This window comes from Mobula birostris, chromosome 14, assembly GCF_030028105.1.
Source record: "Mobula birostris isolate sMobBir1 chromosome 14, sMobBir1.hap1, whole genome shotgun sequence".
Taxonomy (NCBI): domain Eukaryota; kingdom Metazoa; phylum Chordata; class Chondrichthyes; order Myliobatiformes; family Myliobatidae; genus Mobula; species Mobula birostris.
The window spans coordinates 48,259,591-48,283,835 of record NC_092383.1 but is presented as its reverse complement, the minus strand read 5'-3'; the positions used below and the strand labels follow the sequence as shown (position 1 = coordinate 48,283,835).

At 44.7% G+C, this 24,245-nt stretch overlaps 1 protein-coding gene across 1 annotated transcript in view; it reads left to right on the top strand.

Moving 5' to 3' along the window:
* The window catches only part of LOC140209883 (DNA damage-regulated autophagy modulator protein 2-like), a 133,039-nt gene that overhangs the window by 96,095 nt on the left and 12,699 nt on the right, over positions 1-24,245 (top strand). The window contains exons 7-8 of the mRNA XM_072278512.1: positions 9,646-9,738; positions 15,078-15,872. Of these exons, the coding sequence (XP_072134613.1) occupies positions 9,646-9,738; positions 15,078-15,188 (204 nt within the window). The 3' untranslated portion in view covers positions 15,189-15,872. The remainder of the gene's footprint in view (positions 1-9,645; positions 9,739-15,077; positions 15,873-24,245) is intronic.

Below are 24,245 nucleotides of genomic sequence, written 5' to 3'. Positions count from 1 at the left end.
TTTCAAACATTGTATTTCATTTGCCACTTCTTTGCCTATTCTTCCACTCTATCCAAGTCATAGTAATAGTCATACTTTATTGATCCCGGGGGAAATTGGTTTTCGTTACAGTTGCACCATAAATAATTAAATAGTAATAAAACCACAAATAATTAAATAGTAATATGTAAATTATGCCAGGAAATAAGTCCAGGACTAGCCTATTGGCTCAGGGTGTCTGACCCTCCAAGGGAGGAGTTGTAAAGTTTGATGGCCACAGGCAGGAATGACTTCCTATGACGCTCTGTGTTGCATCTTGGAGGAATGAGTCTCTGGCTGAATGTACTCCAGTGCCCGCCCAGTACATTATGTAGTGGATGGGAGACATTGTCCAAGATGGCATGCAACTTAGACAGCATCCTCTTTTCAGACACCACCGTCAGAGAGTCCAGTTCCATCCCCACAACATCACTGGCCTTACGAATGAGTTTGTTGATTCTGTTGATGTCTGCTACCCTCAGCCTGCTGCCCCAGCACACAGCAGCAAACATGATAGCACTGGCCACCATAGACTCGTAGAACACCCTCAGCATCGTCTGACAGATGTTAAAGGACCTCTGTCTCCTCAGGAAATAGAGATGGCTCTGACCCTTCTTGTAGACAGCCTCAGTGTTCTTTGACCAATTCAGTTTATTGTCAATTTGTATCCCCAGGCATTTGTAATCCTCCACCATGTCCACACTGACCCCCTGGATGGAAACAGGAGTCACCGGTACCTTAGCTCTCCTCAGGTCTACCACCAGCTCCTTAGTCTTTTTCACATTAAGCTGCAGATAATTCTGCTCACACTGTGTGACAAAGTTTCCTACCGTAGCCCTGTACTCAGCCTCATCTCCCTTCCTGTTGCAACCAACTATGGCAGAGTCATCAGAAAACTTCTGAAGATGACAAGACTCTGTGCAGTAGTTGAAGTTCAAGGTGTAAATGGTGAAGAGAAAGGGAGACAAGACAATCCCCTGTGGAGCCCCAGTGCTGCTGATCACGCTGTCGGGGACACGGTGTTGCAAGCATTCTCTGCAGACTCTCTGTTTCCTCAGCACTACCGGCCCCTCCACCTATCTTTGTATCATCAGCAAACTTAGCCACAAAGCCATCTATTCCATAATTCAAATCGTTGATGTACAACGTAAAAAGGAGTGGCCCCAACATGGACCCCTGTGGAACACCACTGGTAACCGGCAGTCAACCAGAATAGGATCCCTTTATTCCCACTCTCTGCCAATCAACCAACACCCTATCCACGTATGTAACTTTCCCGTAATTCCATAGGCTCTTATCTTGTTAAACAGCCTCATGTGTGGCACCTTGTCAAAGGCCTTCTGAAAATCCAAATATACAACATCCACTGCATCTCCCTTGTCTAGCCTACTTGTAATTTCCTCACAAAATTGTAATAGGTTTGTCAGGCAGGATTTTCCTTTGTGCCTATCTTGTCATATGTCTCCAGGTACTCCGTAACCTCATCCTTGACAATTGACTTCAACAGCTTCCCAACCACCGATGTCAAGCTAACAGGTCTATAATTTCCTTTTTTGCTTCTTTGCCCCCCCTCTTAAATAGCGGAGTGACATTTGCAATCTTCCAGTCCTCTGGAACCATGCCAGAATCTATCGACTTTTGAAAGATCATCGCTAATGCCTCCTCAATCTCCACAGCTACTTCCTTCAGAATACGAAGGTGCATTCCATCTGCTCTGGGAGATTTATCTATCCTTAGACTATTCAGCTTCCTGAGTACTTTCTCTGTTGTAATTGTGACTGCGCACACTTCTCTTCCCTGCCACCCTTGAGTGTCTGGTACACTGCTGATGTCTTCCTCAGTGAAGACTGATGCAAAATACTCATTCAGTTCCTCTGCCGTCTCATTATCTCCCATTACAATTTCTCCAGCATCATTTTCTATCGGTCCTATATCTACTCTCACCTGTCTTTTATTATTTATATATTTGAAAACGCTTTTAGTATCCTCTTTGATATTATTTGCTAGCTTCCTTTCATAGTTAATCTTTTCCCTCTTAATGACCTTCTTAGTTTCCTTTTGTAAGCTTTTAAAAACTTCCCAATCCTCTGTCTTCCCACTAATTTTTGCTTCCTTGTATGTCCTCGCCTTTGCTTTAACTTTGGCTTCGACTTTTCTTGTCAGCCACGGTTGCATCCTTTTTACATTCGAAAATTTCTTTTTTGGAATATATCTGTCTTGCACCTTTCTCACTTTTCGCATAAACTCCAGTCACTGCTGCTCTACCGTCCTTTCCGCTAGTATCCCTTTCCACTCAACTTTGGCCAGTTCCTCTCTCATGTCACTGTATCTCATAGCATTGCTGGAAAATACCTTGCAAGAGCCCCATCACAAATAGCCACACTGGCATTTTATTTAATACGGAGATGCCTGGAACTTTTCTACATTCTCCTACTTTGCTGCACCAACTACACAGTAGCATTGTGATTAGTGCAATTAGTTTACAGTGCCCGTGTTCTGCGATTGGGCTTTGATTCCCACCGCTGCCTGTACACTCTCCCTGTGACTGTGTGGGTTTCCTCTGGGTGCTCCAGTTTCCTCCCACATGCCAAAGATGTATGGGTTAGGGGTAGTGAGTTGTGGGCTTGCTATGTTGAACCATGGCGACACTTGTGGGCTGCTCTTCGCATATCCTTGTGCTGTGTGGGTCACTGGGGCAAATGATGTCTTCCACTCGTCGTGTCAACATACATGTGACAACCACCTCAGGCGAGCGGTGAAGTTTGACATGAGCCCCCAAAGTCTCAAGGCACCACTGAGGGCATCCCCACTGGCTATATCACCGCCTGCTATGGAAACTGCACCAACCTCGATTGCTGGGCACTGCAGAGAGTGGTACGGACAGCCCAGTGCATTTGTGTATGTGAACTTCCCTCCATTGAGGACATTTACAGCAGCAGGTGTGTAAAGAAGGCCTGGAAGATCATCGGAAACACCAGTCACCCCAACCATAAACTTTCAGATGCTTCTGTCTGGCAAACGGTGCCGCAGCATTAAGGCCAGGACGACACACAGGCTATGGAAAAGTTTCTTTCTACAAAACATTAGACTTTTAAATTCACATGTCTGTACATTGCAACAGAGTCATAACGGAAAGATTTTTACTCCCTCACGTTGTGGGATGGATGCAAGATTTAAATAAATAAATAAACAAATAAATAAAATGAAACTAAACTTTAATCTTTAAAGAATACAGGACCAAAGAGATAAAATGCTCCTTAGAGGCTAAGACTAATTCTCAGGCGCAGTCTTGTGAACCTACACTGGGCCCTCTCTGGGGCCAGTACATCTTTCCTTAGATACAGGCCCAAAATGTGGTCTAACCAATGCGTAATAAAGCCTTAACAGTGCATCCTTTGATATTCTAATCCTCTGGAAATGAATGCTAACATTGCATTTACTACTAGCTCGTAAGTTAACTCTGCACCTCCTGATTTTTGAATTTGCTCTCTTCCTTTAGAAAATAGTTTACACTTTATGCCTTCTACCAGAGCGTTTGACCATACATGTTCCTACACTAATTCCACCTGCCACTTCTTTACCCATTCCCCAATAAATCCAAGTCCTTCTGCAGACTTCCTGCTTCCTCAACACCACCTGTCCCTTGGCCACAAAGCCATCAGTTCCATCATTTGGATCACTTGTGCCTTTGATTTCTGAGTTCGATTCTCCCCCTCTTTCCCCGCCCCCAAGTTTAGAAAGTAATATGAACACAAAGTGCTGGAGGAACACAAAAGTTAGGCAGCATCGATGGAGCTGACTAAACAACCCAGTTTGGTGCCTCCTGCCCGAATAAAGTGGCCACTGAAGTTATGTTCATGGTCTTAAGACTATAAGAGATAGAGCAGAATTAGGCCATTCAGTCAATCGAGTGCTCTGCCATTACATCATGGCTGACTTAACTCTCTCAACCCCATTCTCCCTTTCTCCCCTTCTCCCCTTCTCCCCATCTCCCCATAATCTTTGATGCCCTGACTAATCAATCCCAGCTATGCTGACTCAATGGCCTGGCCTCCTGTGGCAATGAATTCCACAGGTTCACTATGGTCTGGCTAAAAAAAATCCATCCAACCGTCCGTCCGTAAAAATCTTTTATGTTCTGCCTCTGTCGCTATGTAGAATAGAGAGGGGAAATGTGGGAGGATACTGCCCAAACACTGAGATTATATACAGAATTGTTTTGTATATGGGCATGTACAGTCAGATGCAGTGTACAGTCAGTGTACGGCCAGACAATGTACAGTAGATACAATATACTGTTGGACACTGTACAGTAGATACAATGTATGGTCAGACAATGTACAGTAGATAGAGTGTACAGTCAGACACAGTGTACAGTCAGAGTGTACAGTAGATACAATGTACGGTCAGACACAGTGTATGGTCAGACAGAATGTACGGTCAGATACACACAAAATGCTGGAGGAACTCGGCAGGCCAGGCAGCATCTATGGAAAAAAGTATAGCCGACATTTCAGGCCAAAATCAATCTGTTGGCCTGGTGAAAGAAGCTGTTCCAGAGCATGTCGATCTTGACCTTCATGCTGCAGTACCGTTTGCCAGACGGAAGCAGCTGAAACAGTTTGTGTTGGGGAGGCTGGAGTTCCTGATGATCCTCCGGGCCCTTTTACTCACCTGCTGCTGTAAATGTCCTGAAACTTCACATCCACAGATGCACTGGGCCATCTGCACCACTCTTTGCCGTGCCCTGGAATTGAGGGTAGTACATTTCCTGTAGCAGGCAATGACACAAGCCAGTCAGGATGCTCTCAATGGTGCCCCTGTAGGAAGTCCTGAGGATTTGGGGACTCGTGCCTAATTTCTTCAGACATCTGAGGTGAAAGAGGTGCTATTGTCCTTTTTTCACCGCACAGTCGGTGTGTACAATTCAGGTGAGATCCACTTGATGTGTATACCGAGGAACTTGAAACTACTCACCCTTTCAACTCTAGTCCTATTGATGTCAATAAGGGAGAACTGTTCCTCCTGTACTCCACAATCAACTTCTTTGTTTTTTTGACATTGAGGGAGAGGTTGTTTTCTTGACACCACTGTGTCAGAGCGTTGGCATCTCCTCTGTTGGCTGTTTCATCATTGTTGGAAATAAGGCCGATCAATATTGTGTCATCTGCATATTTGATCAGCAGATTGGAGCTGTGTGTGGCAACACAGTCGTGGTTGTATAGGAAGTATTTGATAGATTTCAATGAGATCCCCCACGTAGTCTTCAAAACTCCAATGAGTACGGGCCCAGAGCCATCAAGCGCTTTTCACATGTTAACCCTTTTGCTCCCAGAATCATTCTGGTGAACCTCCTCTGGACCCTCTCCAATGTCAGCATATCCTTTCGTAGATATGGGGTCCAAAGCTCTTGACAATACTCCAAGTGTGGTCTGACCAGTGCCTTATAAAGTGCATTATATCCTTGCTTTTACATTGTAATCCACTTGAAATTAATGCTAACATTGCATTTGCTTTCCTTACTACTATCTCAACCTGCAGGTTAACCTTTAGGGAATCCTGCAAGAGGACTCTCAAGTCCCCTTCCACCTCTGATTTTTGAATTTTTTTCCCCGTTTAGAAAATAGTCTACACTTTATTCCTTCTGTACACTTCCCGACACTATATTCCATCTGCCACTTCTTTGCTTATTCTCCCAATACGTCAAGTCAAGTCAAGTCACTTTTTATTGTCATTTGGACCATAACTGCTGGTACAGTACACAGTAAAAACGAGACTTTTTCAAGAGTATGGTGCCACATGAGACAATACAGACTACACTGAACTACGTAAAACAACACAAAAACTACACTAGATTACAGACCTATCCAGGACTGCATAAAGTGCACAAAACAGTGCAGGCATTGCCATAAATAATAAACAAGACAATAGGCACAGTAGAGTACAGTAGGTTGGTGTCAGTCTAGACTCTGGGTATTGAGGAGTCTGATGGCTTGAGGGAAGAAAGTGTTATGTGGTCTGTTCGTGAGAGCCCGAATGCTTCGGTGCCTTTTGCCAGATGGCAGGAGGGAGAAAAGTTTTTATGAGGGATGTGTGGGGTCCTTCATAATGCTGTTTGCTTTGTGGATGCAGCGTGTGGTGTAAATGTCTGTAATGGCTGGAAGAGAGACCCCGATGATCTTCTCAGCTGACCTCACAATCTGCTGCAGGGTCTTGCGATCCAAGTCTAAGTCCTTCTGCAGACCCAATGCTTCCTCAACACTGTTTGTCCCTTCACTTACCTTCATATTATCCACAAACTTGGTCACAAAAGCCATCAATTCTATCATCCAAACCATTGACGAAAACATGAAAAGGAGGCGTGCCAACGTGATCCCTGCATAACACCACCACTCGCAGCAGCCAACCAAAAAAGGCCCAGTTTATTCCCACTGTTTTCCTCCTGCCAGTCAGCCTATCTTCTATCCATGCTTGTTAAGCAGCCTCATGTGCAGCACCTTGTCAAAGGCCTTTTGAAAATTTAAGGAAACAACATCCACTAACCCTCCTTTGTCAATCTTGTTATTTCCTCAAAGAATTCCAAAAGATTTATCAGGCAAGATTTTCCCTTAAGAAAACCATGCTGACTTTGGCCTTTATGTGCCTCCAAGTACCCTGAGACCTCATCCTTAACAATCGACTCCAATATTTTCCCAACCACTGACGTCAAGCTAACTGGCTTGTAATTTTCTTGCTTTTGCCTCCATCCCTTCTTGAAGAGTGGAGTGACGTGCAATTTTCCACTCCTCTGGAACCATTCCAAAATGTAGTGATTCTTGAAAGATCATTACTAATGCCTCCACTATCTTTTCAGCTACCTTCCAGAATCCTGGTGTGTAGTCCATTGGGTCTTGTTGATTTATCTTCCTTCAAACCTTGCAGCTTCCCAAGCCCTGTCTCTTTAATGATAGCAACAACACTCAATCCTGGCCTGTGGCCCTTGAATTTCTGGTATACAGGTTTCTCCCGCCATCTGAAGGTAGAGCGTTCCTATGAAACGGTTCGTAAGCTGAAATGTTGTAAAGCGAAGAAGCAATTACCATTTATTATATGGGAAAATTTTGTGAGCGTTCGCAGACCCAAAAATAACCTACCAAACAAATCATGCCAAATAACACATAAAACCTGAAATAACAGTAACATGTAGTAAAAGCAGGAATGATATGATAAATACACAGCCTATATAAAGTAGAAATACTTTTCCACAATCATTACTGCACTGTTCTCCGTAGTGAAAATCCCACACAAGCACCGTCGGCAGAAAACCTCACGCAAGCGCCATCGGCAAAAACACGGCGCAAGTGCTCTCCAGTAACCTTTAAGCTATGAAGCTGCCAAATCATACCAAATAACACCTAAAAGTACACAGCCGATATAAAGTAGAAATAATGTATGTACAGTGTAGTATCACTTACGGGAATCGGGACAGCGCAGAGCACACTGATGATGGTGTGTTAGACTGAGTTGTCGCAGGTTGGGTGGTACAGTGGCCCCCACCCTCTAGGCCGCCGACCGATACATTGCCGCGAAGCACGCAGGGGTGCAGCGGTAGCCGGGAGGCACACAGCACGTCTTTAAGAAAAAAGCCGAAATAAACATGCTAATTAATTAGGCGCCGCTTGGCACGTAATTGTTGGCCCAGATCAGTGCCGATTTCCGATTGTGTCGTCTCTGATCTGGGCCGACAATTACGTGTCGGGTGGCACCTAATTAATTAGCATGTTTATTTCGGCTTTTTTCTCAAAGATGTGCTGTGTGTCTCCCAGCTACCGCTGCATTCTCCGCGAATCGGTATCTGTCCATGGCCTGGGGGTTGGGGTGGTGGGACACTGGGGTGTCATCACGTTATCGTCTGTTTCCATTAAGGCAGGCAGATCATCTTCTATCTCTGCCCACCTCGATGTCGAAGGTCGAGGTTCATTGTCTGCTGTGGCAATGTGGAAGGCTCGCGCATTTTTCTATCACACAGTTCTTTGTAAGGACTCAAACCATCCTGCAAATATCCCCTAAACTGAAGTACCCTTTCAAAATTAAAGTCGTACTTTATCATTACTCATTTGGTTTCGATTGTTATCCTTTTTTCTTCCAATTGCATCAGCTCTTCATCTATCAGATCTTGGTCATGGGATGCCAAAACTCTTCAACATCATGTTTGTCAGCTTCCACAAGCCAAACTCACTTTGTCCTTACTTCATTTACCACGATCGAAACGCTTAATTATGTCTAGTTGTATACGCTAAGTGTAACACCCTTACGAGCTCTTTTAGGCTTTTCCGATACTATTGAACTCATCTTGCAAGCGACTGCTCACAGGCATGTGTTTAAGCAATGCCGGCGAGAATGCAGTTCCCAAGGAAAGCGGCTGCTCGGGGCACGCGCGGCTTTTTATCACGCGCTGATTTTTTCGCGTGCTGCTTTTTTTTTTGTAACAGTGAAAACACCTTCTGAAAGCGAAAACAGGGTACTAATGTAGGTCTTTTGTAACAGTGAGGTTTCGTAAAGCGAACGTTTGAAAAGCGGGGGACACCTGTACTACTTGTGTCTTTCATAGTAAGTACGTTCCTCCACCATTTCATTGTCCCCCATTACTACCTCTTCAGCGCCATTTTCCAAAGGGCCAATATCCACTCTCGCCTCTTTTACTCTTTATATATTCAAAAAGAACTTTTGGTATTCTCTTTTATATTACTGGCTAGCTTCCCTTCATATTTTGTCTTTTCTCTTTATGGCTTTTTTAGTTACCTTCTGTTGGTTTCTAAAAGCTTCCCAATCCTCTAACTTCCCACTAACCTCTCTTGATTTTATGCTGACATTGACTTCCCTTGTCATCCATGGTTGCCTGATCCCCTCTTTAGAATACTTCTTCACCTTTGGGCTGTAACTATCCTGTGCCTTCTGAATTGCCCCCAGAAACTCCAGCCACTGTTTTTCTGCCGTAATCCCTGATAGTGTCCCTTTCTAATCAACTTTGACCAGCTCCTCTCTCATAACTCTAATTCACTTCACTCCAGTATAACACTGATACATCTCACTTCATCTTCTCCCTCTCAAACTGCAGGGGAAATTCGATCATACATTGATCACTGCCTCCTAAGGGTTCCTTTACCTCCTGTACCTAATAAAGTGGCCACTAATGTATGTCCGTGGTCTTCTGCTGCTGGAGCCTATTAACTTCGACATGTTGTGCAGTCAGAGATGCTCTTCTGCACGCTAGATGTTTATTTTTGTTTTTCGCACATTTCTCTGTAAACTCTAGAGACTAGTGTGCATGAAAATCCCAGGAGATCAGCAGTTTCAGACACCCAAACTTCCCCATCTGGTACCAACAGTGATTCCATGATCAAAGTCACTTAGATCACTTTTCATTCCCCATTCTGATGTTTGGTCTGAACAACAACTGAACCTCTTGACCATGTCTGTATGCTTTTATTCATTGAGTTGCTACCACGTGATTGGCTGATTAGATATTTGCATTAACGAGCAGGTGTGCCTAATGAAGGGAGCACTGACTAGAAAGGCTGGTGTGCAGGTCAATGTGTCTGCGTTAGAGGAAGTGATGCTAACCAGTGATATCACTTTTTTTGCCAGGGTTACTTGTTGCACATGGTCAGTACCATCTCCGAGTGGTCCCTTGCCGTCTCCTTCCTCAGTTTCTTCCTGACATACATCCGGGATTTTCAGGTGAGCTGTCCAGAGCACAGGAGTCGGGAGTGGGGCAAACTGTGTCCTCGAAACTCCTGGAAGTCCTTGATAGAATAATTATAATAATTTTATTTATAGAGCACTTTTAATATAGATAATGTAGTTCAAAGTGATTTACAATGAGATAAAAGTACAAATATGAAAATATAATAAAATATAAAAATAAACATGAAAATAAAAGACAAAAGATGTCAGTTAAAAGCAAGGTGGAACAAAAACGTTTTGAGCTGTTGTTTAAAAGATTCTGAGTCTGCATTGCTTATAGTTTTAGATATTGAGTTCCACAGTTCAGGAGTGTAGTTCAAAAGAGTTGACCTATGAATTATGTTTCGAGGGAGATTGTTTGAAGAGACCAGCGGAAGAAGACCTGAGAGCTTGAACCGGATTATAAAACAAACGTCATTTGGTGATATACTTGGGTCCCAGACCATTAAGAGTTTTAAAAGCAATTAAGAGAACTTTAAAATCAATTCTACAAGATACAGGAAGCCAATGTAGAGTAGCTAGTATGTGATGTTAAAAGTCTAACAGTGGTATTGAGAATGAGTTGAAATTTGCCAATAGATTGCTTTGAAAGCTAGTGAAAAGTGCATTGTCGTGACCTAATGTATGCAATGTAAAGGCATGAATTAGAATAGGATCCCAGAGTGTCTGAAGAACAACTGCTGAAAACATTGTGCATCATCAGATTACGTCAGGGTTTAAGGTTTGGACTAAATTTAGCTAGACAGCTTTGTTCTGAAACAATGCAGGAACAGGCTTAGAGTCTGAGTCTGAAAGTTATTGGGTCTCAAGTTCAAGGTTATTGTCATCTGACTGTACGTGTATAGTAAGCACTCTGTCGATTGGGGTCGACCATGGATGTTGCATCCCAGCTGTCTCCACAAGCCAGGGCAGTACAATACAGAGAGCAAGCTGTTGCTCATGCAGCAGGCACCCGCTCTCCATGCAGCTGATGAGCCCAAAGGAACGGCCATCACTTCATTTTCTGTGACAACAGCCCAACTAGCCATTCGAATTCCTTCCTCAATGGTTGAGTAGCTATCAGTGTACAGAATTAGATCTAAAGTCAATAAGGTAAAATACTTTTCAGTCATTTGCATCTTCTTGACATGCTGTTCTTCTTGCACGGTCGTGATTATCGTAGTCTTCCATGTCCTCTGGTTACAATGTAGCCAGATTCGTTGAATGATGATATTTGATGCCTCAAGAACAGAGGACCATTTGGACCACGGAGCAGCTGTCATTTGAGAGACCCTGTTCATAGTTCACTGAATGCAGACATCGAACGTATAAAGTCTGATCCAGCACAATGTTAAAAACAACCATGACTGCCAGATAAAATGCTTGCAGTGCTCACAGGCACGAACCCCATCCTAATGATACATTCACAAAATGTTGGAGGAACTCAGCAGGCCAGGCAGCATCTATGGAAAAGAGGGAACAGTTGATGTTTCGGGCTGAGATACTTCATCAGTCCTGACTGTTTACTCTTTTCCATAGATGCTCCTGGCTCCATCCAGCATTTTGTCGGGTTTGTGGAACAATCTATGTTCCGTGCCTATTCTGGTATCTGTCCCCCACTTCCACCCCCACCGATGACCCCTTCTCCCGTCTTCAACCCTCCTCTTCTTCATGGACACCCCGCTCTGGTCTTCTGCCTGCTCTGGATCTCTTTATCGCTAATTGCCGACGGGACATCAACTGTCTCGACTTCACCACACCTTGTCCCCATTCCAACCTCACTCCTTATGAACGCTCTGCTCTCCACTCCCTCTGCACTAATCCTAACCTTATTATTAAACCCGCCGATAAGGGGGGTGCTGTTGTAGTCTGGTGTACTGACCTCTACCTTGCTGAGGCACAGCGACAACTCGCGGATACCTCCTCTTATTTACCCCTCGATCGTGACCCCACTAAGGAGCACCAGGCCATTGTCTCCCACACCATCACCGACTTTATCCGCTCAGGGGATCTCCCATCCACTGCTACCAACCTTATAGTTCCAACACCCCGCACTTCCCGTTTCTACCTCCTACCCAAGATCCACAAACCTGCCTGTCCAGGTAGACCCATTGTTTCAGCTTGCTCCTGCCCCACCGAACTCATTTCTGCATACCTCGACACTGTTTTATCACCCCTTGTTCAATCCCTTCCGACCTATGCTCGTGACACTTCTCACGCTCTTAAACTGTTCGATGATTTTAAGTTCCCTGGCCCCCACTGCTTTATATTCACCATGGATGTCCAGTCCTTATATACTTCCATCCCCCATCAGGAAGGTCTCAAAGCTCTACGCTTCTTTTTGGATTCCAGACCTAATCAGTTCCCCTCTACCACCACCCTGCTCCATCTAGCGGAATTAGTCCTCACTCTTAATAATTTCTCCTTTGGCTCCTCCCACTTCCTCCAAACTAAAGGTGTAGCTATGGGCACCCGTATGAGTCCTAGCTATGCCTGCCTTTTTGTTGGGTTTGTGGAACAATCTATGTTCCGTGCCTATTCTGGTATCTGTCCCCCACTTTTCCTTCGCTACATCGACGACTGCATTGGCGCTGCTTCCTGCATGCATGCAGAACTCGTTGACTTTATTAACTTTGCCTCCAACTTTCACCCTGCCCTCAAGTTTACCTGGTCCATTTCCGACATCTTCCTCCCCTTTCTAGATCTTTCTGTCTCTGTCTCTGGAGACAGCTTATCCACTGATGTCTACTATAAGCCTACTGACTCTCACAGCTATCTGGACTATTCCTCTTCTCACCCTGTCTCTTTCAAAAACGCCATCCCCTTCTCGCAATTCCTCCGTCTCTGCCGCATCTGCTCTCAGGATGAGGCTTTTCATTCTAGGACGAGGGAGATGTCTTCCTTTTTTAAAGAAAGGGGCTTCCCTTCCTCCACTATCAACTCTGCTCTTAAACGCATCTCCCCCATTTCACGTACATCTGCTCTCATTCCATCCTCCCGCCACCCCACTAGGAATAGGGTTCCCCTGGTCCTCACCTACCACCCCACCAGCCTCCGGGTCCAACATATTATTCTCCGTAACTTCCGCCACCTCCAACGGGATCCCACCACTAAGCACATCTTTCCCTCCGCCCCCCTCTGCATTCCACAGGGATCGCTCCCTACACAACTCCCTTGTCCATTCGTCCCCCCCATCCCTCCCCACTGATCTCCCTCCTGGCACTTATCCGTGTAAGCGGAACAAGTGCTACACATGCCCTTACACTTCCTCCCTTACCACCATTCAGGACCCCAAACAGTCCTTCCAGGTGAGGCAACACTTCACCTGTGAGTCGACTGGGGTGATATACTGCGTCCGGTGCTCCCGATGTGGCCTTTTATATATTGGCGAGACCCGACGCAGACTGGGAGACCGCTTTACTGAACATCTACGCTCTGTCCGCCAGAGAAAGCAGGATCTCCCAGTGGCCACACATTTTAATTCCACATCCCATTCCCATTCTGACATGTCTATCCACGGCCTCCTCTACTGTAAAGATGAAGCCACACTCAGGTTGGAAGAACAACACCTTATATTCCGTCTGGGTAGCCTCCAACCTGATGGCATGAACATCGACTTCTCTAACTTCCGCTAATGCCCCACCTCCCCCTCGTACCCCATCTGTTACTTATTTTTATGCACACATTCTTTCTCTCACTCTCCTTTTTCTCCCTCTGTCCCTCTGAATATACCTCTTGCCCATCCTCTGGGTCCCCTCCCCCCGTCTTTCTTCCCGGACCTCCTGTCCCATGACCCTCTCGTATCCCCTTTTGCCTATCACCTGTCCAGCTCTTGGCTCTATCCCTCCCCCTCCTGTCTTCTCCTATCATTTTGGATCTCCCCCTCCCTCTCCAACTTTCAAATCCTTTACTCACTCTTCCTTCAGTTAGTCCTGACGAAGGGTCTCGGCCTGAAACGTCGACTGCACCTCTTCCTACAGATGCTGCCTGACCTGCTGCGTTCACCAGCAACTTTGATGTGTGTTACTTGAATTTCCAGCATCTGCAGAATTCCTGTTGTTTTTTGTGTGTGTTGCTTGGACTTCCAGCATCTGCAGATTTTCTCATTTGTGTTTCTAATGCTATATTGTTCAATTTGGCAGAGTAATAACCGACAGGACACTGTTGGTCTTCATGTTCTTGATTCAAAACTGCTGTCCTGCAGCCACACTTCTCGTTGAATACAGGGTAAAGTTTTAAAGTTTGCAAAGTTTCATCTGTTCATCATTAAGAGTCACAGGGTCGGAGTGCTTGTTGTCTTTCAGCAGAGGTTGAGCAATTTTAGCATTTGAATTGGCCCATGCGCTGAAGTAGTTGCACAAACCCTGACGTGATCGAAGTTGTTGAACTGTTGTCGGTGAATTTGCTGATTTAATAGCCTTTGCATGATCTTCTGTGATTTCTCGTTTGCCTTGAGAGATTTCCTGTCCTACTTATTCTCGTTGCAATTGTGCCTTGTCAAAATTTGCTTTGTGTCCCTTAAAGGCTTGATAATCAAGCAAGTAGAGCGTCTCCTGTTCGTGCTAATCCAACTGCGTGAGATTTTACCTTCCCTGAATGCAAGAGTGCAGTTTAAAATCAATAAGGCATCCATTCTGAAAAAAGCTTGTGATATGTCTCCCACCCAGAATTGAATTTCTCGGAGTTGAGGACCAAATTGTACTTCAACTTTTGATTAAATCGATTCTCTGTCCTCCAGCACCATGTACATATCAATGGATGATAGTCGATGGCATGTGGCATTTTTGGGCAATAGCTTCAGCTATGTATGTTAATTCTGCTGCTGTGTTCAGTAAGAATTCAACACATTCATATCCAATTAAATTAACATATTGCTGTGAATTTCAGTTCCACTTATTCTGTTGGTTAATAGGTGTAGACAATTGGTTCATCTGTATTGATCTTATTCGGACTTTGATATCTGGCTCCACTTATTTGACAGTTTGCACGAGATCACCGTAGTAGACAGTAATTTTACTCCAGTTTGCCCTGTTAGCACAGCTGGTTTCAAACCATCCATTGTTCATGTGGATTTTTTTAGATTACCTTCAGTTATTGCTTGAATTCCTGAGTAGCTGATCCAAACTGTCCTATAGCAGTCTTCATATTCAGAAACATCCTCTGAAGCCTTTTGTTTATAATCAATCACTTTCTTGGGGTAAGTAACATCATCCCTGAATGGAGAAACATAGGTCAAAGGAACAGGGCCGAGAAAGAATTATAAATGAATACTGATGCGCCATTTGAATGAAGTCTGCCTTGTGTTGTCTGGTTACAACTTCTCATCCCTTTCTCCCTTCTGTCCCTTTGAACAGAAGATCAACCTGCACGCTGAGGTGGATTTGCACAACGACACGCTTTATGACACGCCTCATGGGCTCGAGCGTAACGGAGAGTGCAGCGCACTGCTGGCGGGGAGTTTGTGATTGTGACACCAGCTTCTCCCCAAGATATGGAGGCCTCTTTCAAACCACCTCCATCCCTTCTCCTCCAGATCAAATTATTTTTTTAACCCAGTCCTGCATCAAGTCAACTCATGACGTGTATGGAAATTCCCTCTAAATTTATACAGTGTTAACAAAACAACTTAATTGTGAACCTAATGCAAAAATCATGATTTTGTTGATGTTTTTAACCGTCCTTTCTGGAAGTCCATGTCACCAACTTCAGCGACTTCAACGATGTAGCTCAACCTTAAAGAACAGGAACAAGGAAGCCCTCAGAATAAGGGGGTTGTAGGTCGGGAACTCTTTGGAAAGGCACTAACAGCACTTAGTAAGGTGCATTGACCTAATCTTCACAGCTTGGACTGAGAATTTTGCAGGTCACCTGCTGGATCCACAGAGGGTGAAATTTGGATGTATCAGCATAACCCCACCAGTTCAGCTGAATTGAGAATGCCAGCTTGGGCCTTGCGTGCTGTCACGAAGACGTGGACTAACCTTTATGTGTCAACTGCCAGTTCTGATGTTTCTGATAGTCCAACTTTAATAAATAAAATCTGGTTGTTATCCAGTGACTGGGAATTAACTGAAGGAGCAGGAGGTTGAAGATCTTCCTCCTTAGTCTTGTCTCCCCATATAACAAAAACATAAAAGGAGCATCTTCAGGTAAATCTGGTCTTTTTTTCGCAGCTCAGGTGTGGTCAGTGCAGGTAGGAATGGGGTGATAACACAGATGAGTGAGTGGCTGAGGAGGAGGGGCAGGGAACAGGGTTTCAAGTTTGTGGATCATTGGAACCTTTTCCTGGGGAAGGGGTGACCTGTACATGAGTGATGGGGAGAAAATTCAAACATCAGAGGATGATTCTTGTGGTGGGGGTATCCAGAACTAGAGGGCACAGCCTTCAAATTCAGGGCGACCCTTTAGAACAGAGGTAAGGAGGAATTTTGCTGGCCAGAGAGTAGTAAATTCGTGGAATGCTCTGCCACAGACTGCGGTGAAGGCCAAGTCTGTGAGTATATTTAAGGTGGAAGTTGATCGATTCCTGATCAATCAGGGTATCAAAGGATATGGTGAGAAGGCAGGTGTATGGGGTTGAGTGGGATCTGCGGTCAGCCATGATGGAATGGTGGAGCAGACTCGATGGACTGAATGGCCTAATTCTGAACTTAGAGCATGGATCAGTACATGGAACTACAATGTCGTGGCCACTACAGAGACTTGGTTGAGAGAGGGGCAGGAATGGGTGATTAATGTACCAGGTTTTTGTAGCTTTAGAAAAGACAGAGAAGGATGTAAAAGGGAGGCGGGGTGGAGTGTGAGTGGAGTTTCGCTACCAGTAAGGGACAATATCACAGTTACACTCAAGGGAGACGTAATGAAGGGGTCAGACACTGAGTCCAGTTGGGTAGAACTCAGGAATAGGAAGGGTGCAATCATACTGGTGGGATTCGTCTAAAGACCCCACCAATACTGACTGGGACATTGAGGAACAAATATGTAAGCGGATTAAGGAAATGTAGATGTGTTGGGTGTGGTTTAAATTAATATGACAGGAGGATGGGAACCAGGATGACGGAGCTGAGGATGAACCAGCAGGTTTACAAGTAGATGATGGATGTAAAATGAATGTAAGGAAGGACTCGGTACAAATGCAGACAGGGCTAAGAAGCAAAATTCAAAAGGGCGAAGAATGCAGGACTGAAGGTGCTGTATTTAAATGCACATAGCATTCAGAATAAGGTGGATGAACTCGTGGTGCAATTAGAGATTGGTTGTATGACATTGTGGGTACCACTGAGTTGTGTCTGAAAGAAGGCCAAGGTTGGGAGCTTAACATCAAAGGATAAACTTGGTATTGAAAGGACAGGCAGAAAGGCATAGGTGGTGCTGTGATTCTGTTGGTAAGAGATGGAATTACATCTTTAGAAAGGTGACAGAGGGTCAGAGAATGTTGCATCTATCTGGTGGAGTCAAGAAATTGCAAGAGTTAAAAACCCATTACGGGAATCATATTCGCCTCCAAATAGCAGCCAAGATGTAGGGTTGAGATTGCAAAGGGAGCTGGAAAAGGCATGTAACGTGGGTAATGACACAATTGTAATAGGAGACTTCTATGTGCAAGGGGATTGGGAAAATTCTGTTGGTGTCAGATCACAAGAGAGGGAATTTGTTGAATGCCTACGAGATGGCTTTTTAGTGCAGCTTGTGCTTGAGCCTATCTGAGGAAAGGCTATCTTAGATAACCCAGATCTTATTAGGGAGCTTAACCTAAAGGAACCCTGAGGAGGCAGTGATCATAATATAATTGAATTTGTACTGAAATTTGAGAGGGAGAAGCATAACTCACATGTATCTGTATCACAATGAAATAAAGGGAATTACAGATGCATGAGAGAGGAGCTTGCCCACGTGGACTGGTGGAGGATACTGGTGGGGATGACAGCAGAGCTGAGGTGGCAGAAGTTTCTAGGAATAGTTCTCAAGGCGCAGGATAGATATGTCCCACAGAGGAAGAAGTTCTCAAATGGCAGGGGTAGGCAACCGTGGCTGACAAGGGAAGATAAGGACTGCATAAAAGCCAAGGAAAGGGCATATAAGGTAGCAAAAGTGAGTGGGAAGTTGGATGATCGGGAATCTTTTAAAATCCAACAAAAGGCAACTAAATGAGATACAAGAAGGGAAAAGATGAAATATGAGGGCAGACTAGCCAATAATATAAAGCAGGATACCAAAAGTTTTTTCAGTTATATAAAGAGTAAAGGGGAGGTGAAAGTTGATATTGGACCACTGGGAAATGATGCTGGTGAGGTAGTAATGGGGTCAAAGAAATGCCAGATGAACTTAATGGGTACTCTGCATCTGTCATCGCTGAGGAAGACACTAGCAGTGTGCCAGAGGTCCGTGAGTGTCAGGGAGCAGGAGTGAGTCCCATTGCTATTACAAAGGAAAAAGTGCTAGGCAAACTCAAAAGTCGTAAGGTGGATAAGTCACCTGGGCCAGATGGGTTCTATTGCAGGGTCCTGAGGGAGGTTGCTGAAGAGATAATGGATGCATTGGTCACGAGCTTTCAAGAATCATTTGATTCTGGCATGATCCCGGAGGACTGCAAAATTGCAAATGTCACTCCACTGTTTAAGAGAGGAAGGCAAAAGAAAGTAAATTATAGGCCGGTTAGCCTTATCTCAGTGGTTGGGAAAGTGTTGGAGTCCATTATTAAGAATGAGCTTTTAAGGTACTTGGAGACTAATGATAAAATAAATCAAAGTCAGCATGGTTTCTATCAAGGGAAATCTTGCATGACAAACCTGTTAGAGTTCTTCGAGGAAGTAACAAGCAAGGTGAACAAAGGAGAGGCAGTGGATGTCATTTACTTAGATTTTCAGAAGGCATTTGATAAGGTGCCACACATGAGGCTGCTTAGCAAGATAAAATCCCATGGCATTACAGGAAAGATACTGGCATGGATGGAGGAATGGCTGACAGGCAGGTCGCAGCAACTGGGAATAAGAGGGGCCTTTTCTGCTTGGCTGCCAGTAACTAGCGGTGTTCCTTGGGGGCCAGTTTTGGGACCGCTACTTTTCACATTGTTTGTCAATGATTTAGATAAAGGAGTTGTTTGTGGCAAAGTTTGTGGATGATACAAAGATAGGTGGAAGATAGGGGTAGGTAGTGCTGAGGAAGCAGTGTGATTGCAGCAGGACTTAGACAAATATTTAGAATGGGCAAAAAAGTGACAGATGGAACACAGTATTGGGAAATGTACGATAATACATTTTGGTAAAAAGAACAATAGTGTGGACTATTACCTAAATGGGGAGAAGATTCAAACATCAGAGGTGCAGAGGGACTTGGGAGTCATTGTGCAAGACTCCCAGAAGGTTAAGTTACAGATTGAGTCTGTGGTAAAGAAGGCAAATGCTATGTTGGCATTTATTTCAAGGGGAATAAAATATAAAAGCAAGGAGATAATGCATGAGACACTGGTCAGGCTGCACTTGGAGTATTGTCAACAGTTTTGGGCCCATATCTCAGAAGGGATGTGTTGTCATTGGGGAGAGTCCAGAGGAGGTTCATGAGGATGATTCCGAGAATGAAGGGGTTAATGTGAGGAGTGTTTGGCAACTTTGCGCCTGTACTCACTGGAATTTAGAATAATGTGTGTGATTCTCATTGAAACCTACCAAATGTTGAAAGGGTGTTGATAGGGAGGATGTTTCCTATGAATGGGTATGCAGAATTAGAGGGCACAGCCTCAAATTTGAGGGGCAACCCTTTAGAACAGAGATAAGGAGGATATTTTTTTCAGCCAGAGAGTAGTAATTCTGTGGAATGCTCTGCCACAGACTGCGGTGGAGGCCAAGTGTGTGGGTATATTTAAGGCAGAAATTGATCGTTTCCTGATCATTCAGGGCATCAAAGGATATGGCGAGAAGGCAGGTGTTTGGGGTTGAGTGGGATCCGGGATCAGCCATGATTTAATGGCAGAACAGACTCGATGGGCTGAATAGCCTAATTCTGCTCCTATGTCTTATGGTCTTGTGTGTAGAAATAATAGGGTTGTTGTCATGGGGAGATTTTAACTTTGCTCATTTAAACTGGGATCTTCTTAGTGCAAGGGGTTTAGATGGGGAAGAATTTGTTAAGTCTGTCCAGGAAGGTTTCCTAAATCAATATGGGATGGTCCAATGAGACAAGGAGCCGTACTGGACTGGTATGGGGTCATGAGCCTGGCTGGTGACTGACCTATCAGTGGGCGAGCAGTTAGGGAACAGGGACGACTCCTTAACTTCCAGGTAGCTACAGATAGGATAGGTATGGTCCTTGTGGGAGAGTTTTAAATTGGAGTTGGGCAAATTCCGAGGGCATTAGGCAGGAACTAAGAAGAGTTAATTGGGAACACCTTTTTTTTCTGGCAAGACCACATCAGGCATGTGAAGCATGTTTAATGATCAATTGCACAGAGTACAGGAAAGGTATGTTCCTGTTAGAAGGAAGGGTGTGGATGGAAAGAGAAGAGAACCTTGGATGTTCAGAGAGGTGATGAATTTAGTCAAGAAGAATCATTAATTTTGTTGGAATTTAGGATCAAACAGAGCACATGAGGAGCATAAAGAAGCCAGAAAAGAACTGAAGGGCATTAAGAAAGCCAAGAGGGGACATGAAAAGTTCTTGGCAATCTATACATACATCAAGAACAGGAGGATAAATAGAGAGAGGGTAGGACCACTCAGTGATAAAGAGGGATGCAAAGAATGTGAATGAGGTACTTAATGAATATTCTGCTTCAGTATTTACCAAGGAAAAAGGGATATGGAGGATCAGGAGATCAGTGCTGAGTGTATAAATACATTAGGGCATGGTTAAGGAGAGGTGTTGGGTTTCTAATGAGTATTAAGGTGGATAAATCCCTAGGGCTAGATGGGACTTACTCCAGGACATTGGGGGAGGTCAGAAACAAGACTGATGGGGCCTTGACCAATATCTTCATGCCCTTATGCACAGGTGAGGTTCCGGATGACAGGTGAGTGGCTAATGTTGTATCTATATTTAAGGGAACAAGGGAAAATCATGGAAACTATAAACCATAGAACAATGTTGTGCCGACCCTCAAACCCTGCCTCCCATATAAGCCCCCACCTTAGATTCATCCATATACCTGTCCAGTAGTCCCTTAGGCTTCACTAGTGTATCTGCCTCCACCACTGACTCAGGCAGTGCATTCCACGCACCAACCACTCTCTGAGTAAAAAACCTTCCCCTATTATCCCCCTTGAACTTCCCACCCCTTACCTTAAAGCCATGTCCACTTGTATTGAGCAGTGGTGCCCTGGGGAAGAGGCACTGGCTATCCACTCTATCTATTCCTCTTATTATCTTGTACACCTCTATCATGTCTCCTCTCATCCTCCTTCTCTCCAAAAAGTAAAGCCCTAGCTCCCTTAATCTCTGATCATAATGCATACTTTCTAAACCAGGCAGCATCCTGGTATATCTCCTCTGTACCCTTTCCAATGCTTCCACATCCTTCCTACAGTGAGGTGACCAGAACTGGACACAGTACTCCAAGTGTGGCCTAACCAGAGTTTTATAGAGCTGCATCATTACATCGCGACTCTTAAACTCTATCCCTCGACTTATGAAAGCTAACACCCCATAAGCTTTCTTCACTACCCTATCCACCTGTGAGGCAACTTTCAGGGATCTGTGGACATGTACCCCAAGATCCCTCTGCTCCTCCACACTACCAAGTATCCTGCCATTTACTTTGTACTCTGCCTTGGAGTTTGTCCTTCCAAAGTGTACCACCTCACACTTCTCTGGGTTGAACTCCATCTGCCACTTCTCAGCCCACTTCTGCATCCTATCAATGTCTCTCTGCAATCTTTGACAATCCTCTACACTATCTACAACACCACCAACCTTTGTGCCGTCTGCAAACTTGCCAACCCACCCTTCTACCCCCACATCCAAGTTGTTAATAAAAATCACGAAAAGTAGAGGTCCCAGAACAGATCCTTGTGGGACACCACTAGTCACAATCCTCCAATCTGAATGTACTCCCTCCACCACCACCCTCTGCCTTCTGCAGGCAAGCCAATTCTGAATCCACCTGGCCAAACTTCCCTGGATCCCATGCCTTCTAACTTCCTGAATAAGCCTACCGTGTGGAACCTTGTCAAATGTCTTACTAAAATCCATATAGATCACATCCACTGCACTACCCTCATCTATATGCCTGGTCACCTCCTCAAAGAACTCTCAGGCTTGTTAGACATGATCTGCCCTTCACAAAGCCATGCTGACTGTCCCTGATCAGACCATGATTCTCTAAATGCCCAGAGATCCTATCTCTAAGAATCTTTTCCAACAGCTTTCCCACCACAGACGTAAGGCTCACTGGTCTATAATTACCCGGACTATCCCTACTACCTTTTTTGAACAAGGGAACAACATTCGCCTCCCTCCAATCCTCCGGTACCATTCCCGTGGACAACGAGGACATAAAGATCCTAGCCAGAGGCTCAGCAATCCCTTCTCTCACCTCGTGGAGCAGCCTGGGGAATAGTCCATCAGGCCCTGGGGACTTATCTGTCCTAATGTATTTTAACAACACCTCTCCCTTAATATCAACGTGCTCCAGAACATCAACCTCATTCACATTGTCCTCACCATCATCAAGTTCCCTCTCATTGGTGAATACTGAAGAGAAGTATTCATTGAGGACCTCGCTCACTTCCACAGCCTCCAGGCACATCTTCCCACCTTTATCTCTAATCAGTCCTACCTTCACTCCTGTCATCCTTTTTTTTCTTCACATAATTGAAGAATGCCTTGGTGTTTTTATTTACCCTACTCGCCAAGGCCTTCTCATGCCCCCCTTCTTGCTCTTCTCAGCCCCTTCTTAAGCTTCTTTCTTGCTTCCCTATATTCCTCAATAGACCCATCTGATCCTTGCTTCCTAAACCTCATGTATGCTGCCTTCTTCCACCTGACTAGATTTTCCAACTCACTTGTCACTCATGGTTCCTTCACCCTACCATTCTTTATCTTCCTCACTGTGACAAATTTATCCCTTACATCCCACAAGAGATCTCCAATCATCGACCACATGTCCATAGTACATTTCCCTGCAAAAACATCATCCCAATTCACACCCGCAAGTTCTAGCCTTATAGCCTCATAATTTGCCTTTCCCCAATTAAAAATTTTCCTGTCCTCTTTGATTCTATCCTTTTCCATGATAATGCTAAAGGCCAGGGAGCGGTGGTCACTGTCCCCCAGATGCTCACCCACTGAGAGATCTGTGACCTGACCCAGTTCATTACCTAGTGCTAGATCTAGTATGGCATTCCCCCTGGTCAGCCTGTCCACATAATGTGACAGGAATCCATCCTGGACACACTTAACAAACTCTGCCCCATCTAAACCCTTGGAACTAATCAGGTGCCAATCAATATTAGGGAAGTTAAAGTCACCCATGATAACAACCCTGTTATTTTTGCACCTTTCCAAAATCTGCCTCCCAATCTGCTCCTCTGTATCTCTGCTGCTACCAGGGGGCCTATAGAATACCCCCAGTAGAGTAACTGCTCCCTTCCTGTTCCTGACTTCCACCCATATTGACTCAAAAGAGGATCCTGCTACATTACCCACCCTTTCTGTAGCTGTAATAGTATCTCTGATCAGTAATGCCACCCCTCCTCCCCTTTTTCTGCCCTCTCTACCCCTTTTAAAGCACTGAAATCCAGGAATATTGAGAATCCATTCCTACCCTGGTGCCAGCCAAGTCTGTGTAATGGTCACTACATCATAATTCCATGTATGTATCCAAGCTCTCAGTTCATCACCTTTGTTCCTGATGCTTCTTGCATTGTGGTACACACATTTCAGCCCTTCTACCTTACTGTCTTTACACCATTTATTCTGCTTCTCTTTTCTCAAAGCCTCTCTGTATGTTAGATCTGGCTTTACTCCATGCACTTCTTTCACTGCTCTATCGCTCTGGGTCCCATCCCCCTCGCAAATTAGTTTAAACCCTCCCGAACCATGCTAACAAACCTACCTGCAAGGATATTGCTCCCCTCGAGGTCAGGTGCAACCCATCCAATCTGTACAGGTTCCGCCTTCCCCAGAAGAGATCCCAGTGCAAAACCAGTGAGTCTTGCATCAGTTGTGGGGAAATTGCTGGAGAAAATTCCAAGAGATAGGATATATGAGCACTTGAAAATTCATGGCCTAATTGGGATGAGCCAGCATGGCTTTGTGTGGGGCAAGTTGTGTCTCATCAACTTGATCTGAGTTTTTTGACAAGGTGACGAGAGAGATTGATGAGGGTAGAGCAGTGGATGTTGTCTACGTGGATTTTAGAGAGGTGTTTGATGAAGTTCCTCGTAGGAGGCTAACCCAGAAGATTAAGATGAAAGGGGTCCATGGTGAATTGGCTGTTTGGATTCAGAACTGGTTTGCGCACAGAAGACAGAGGGTAATAGTTGAAGGGACTTATTCAAGCTGACGGTCTGTAATTAATGGTGTTCTGC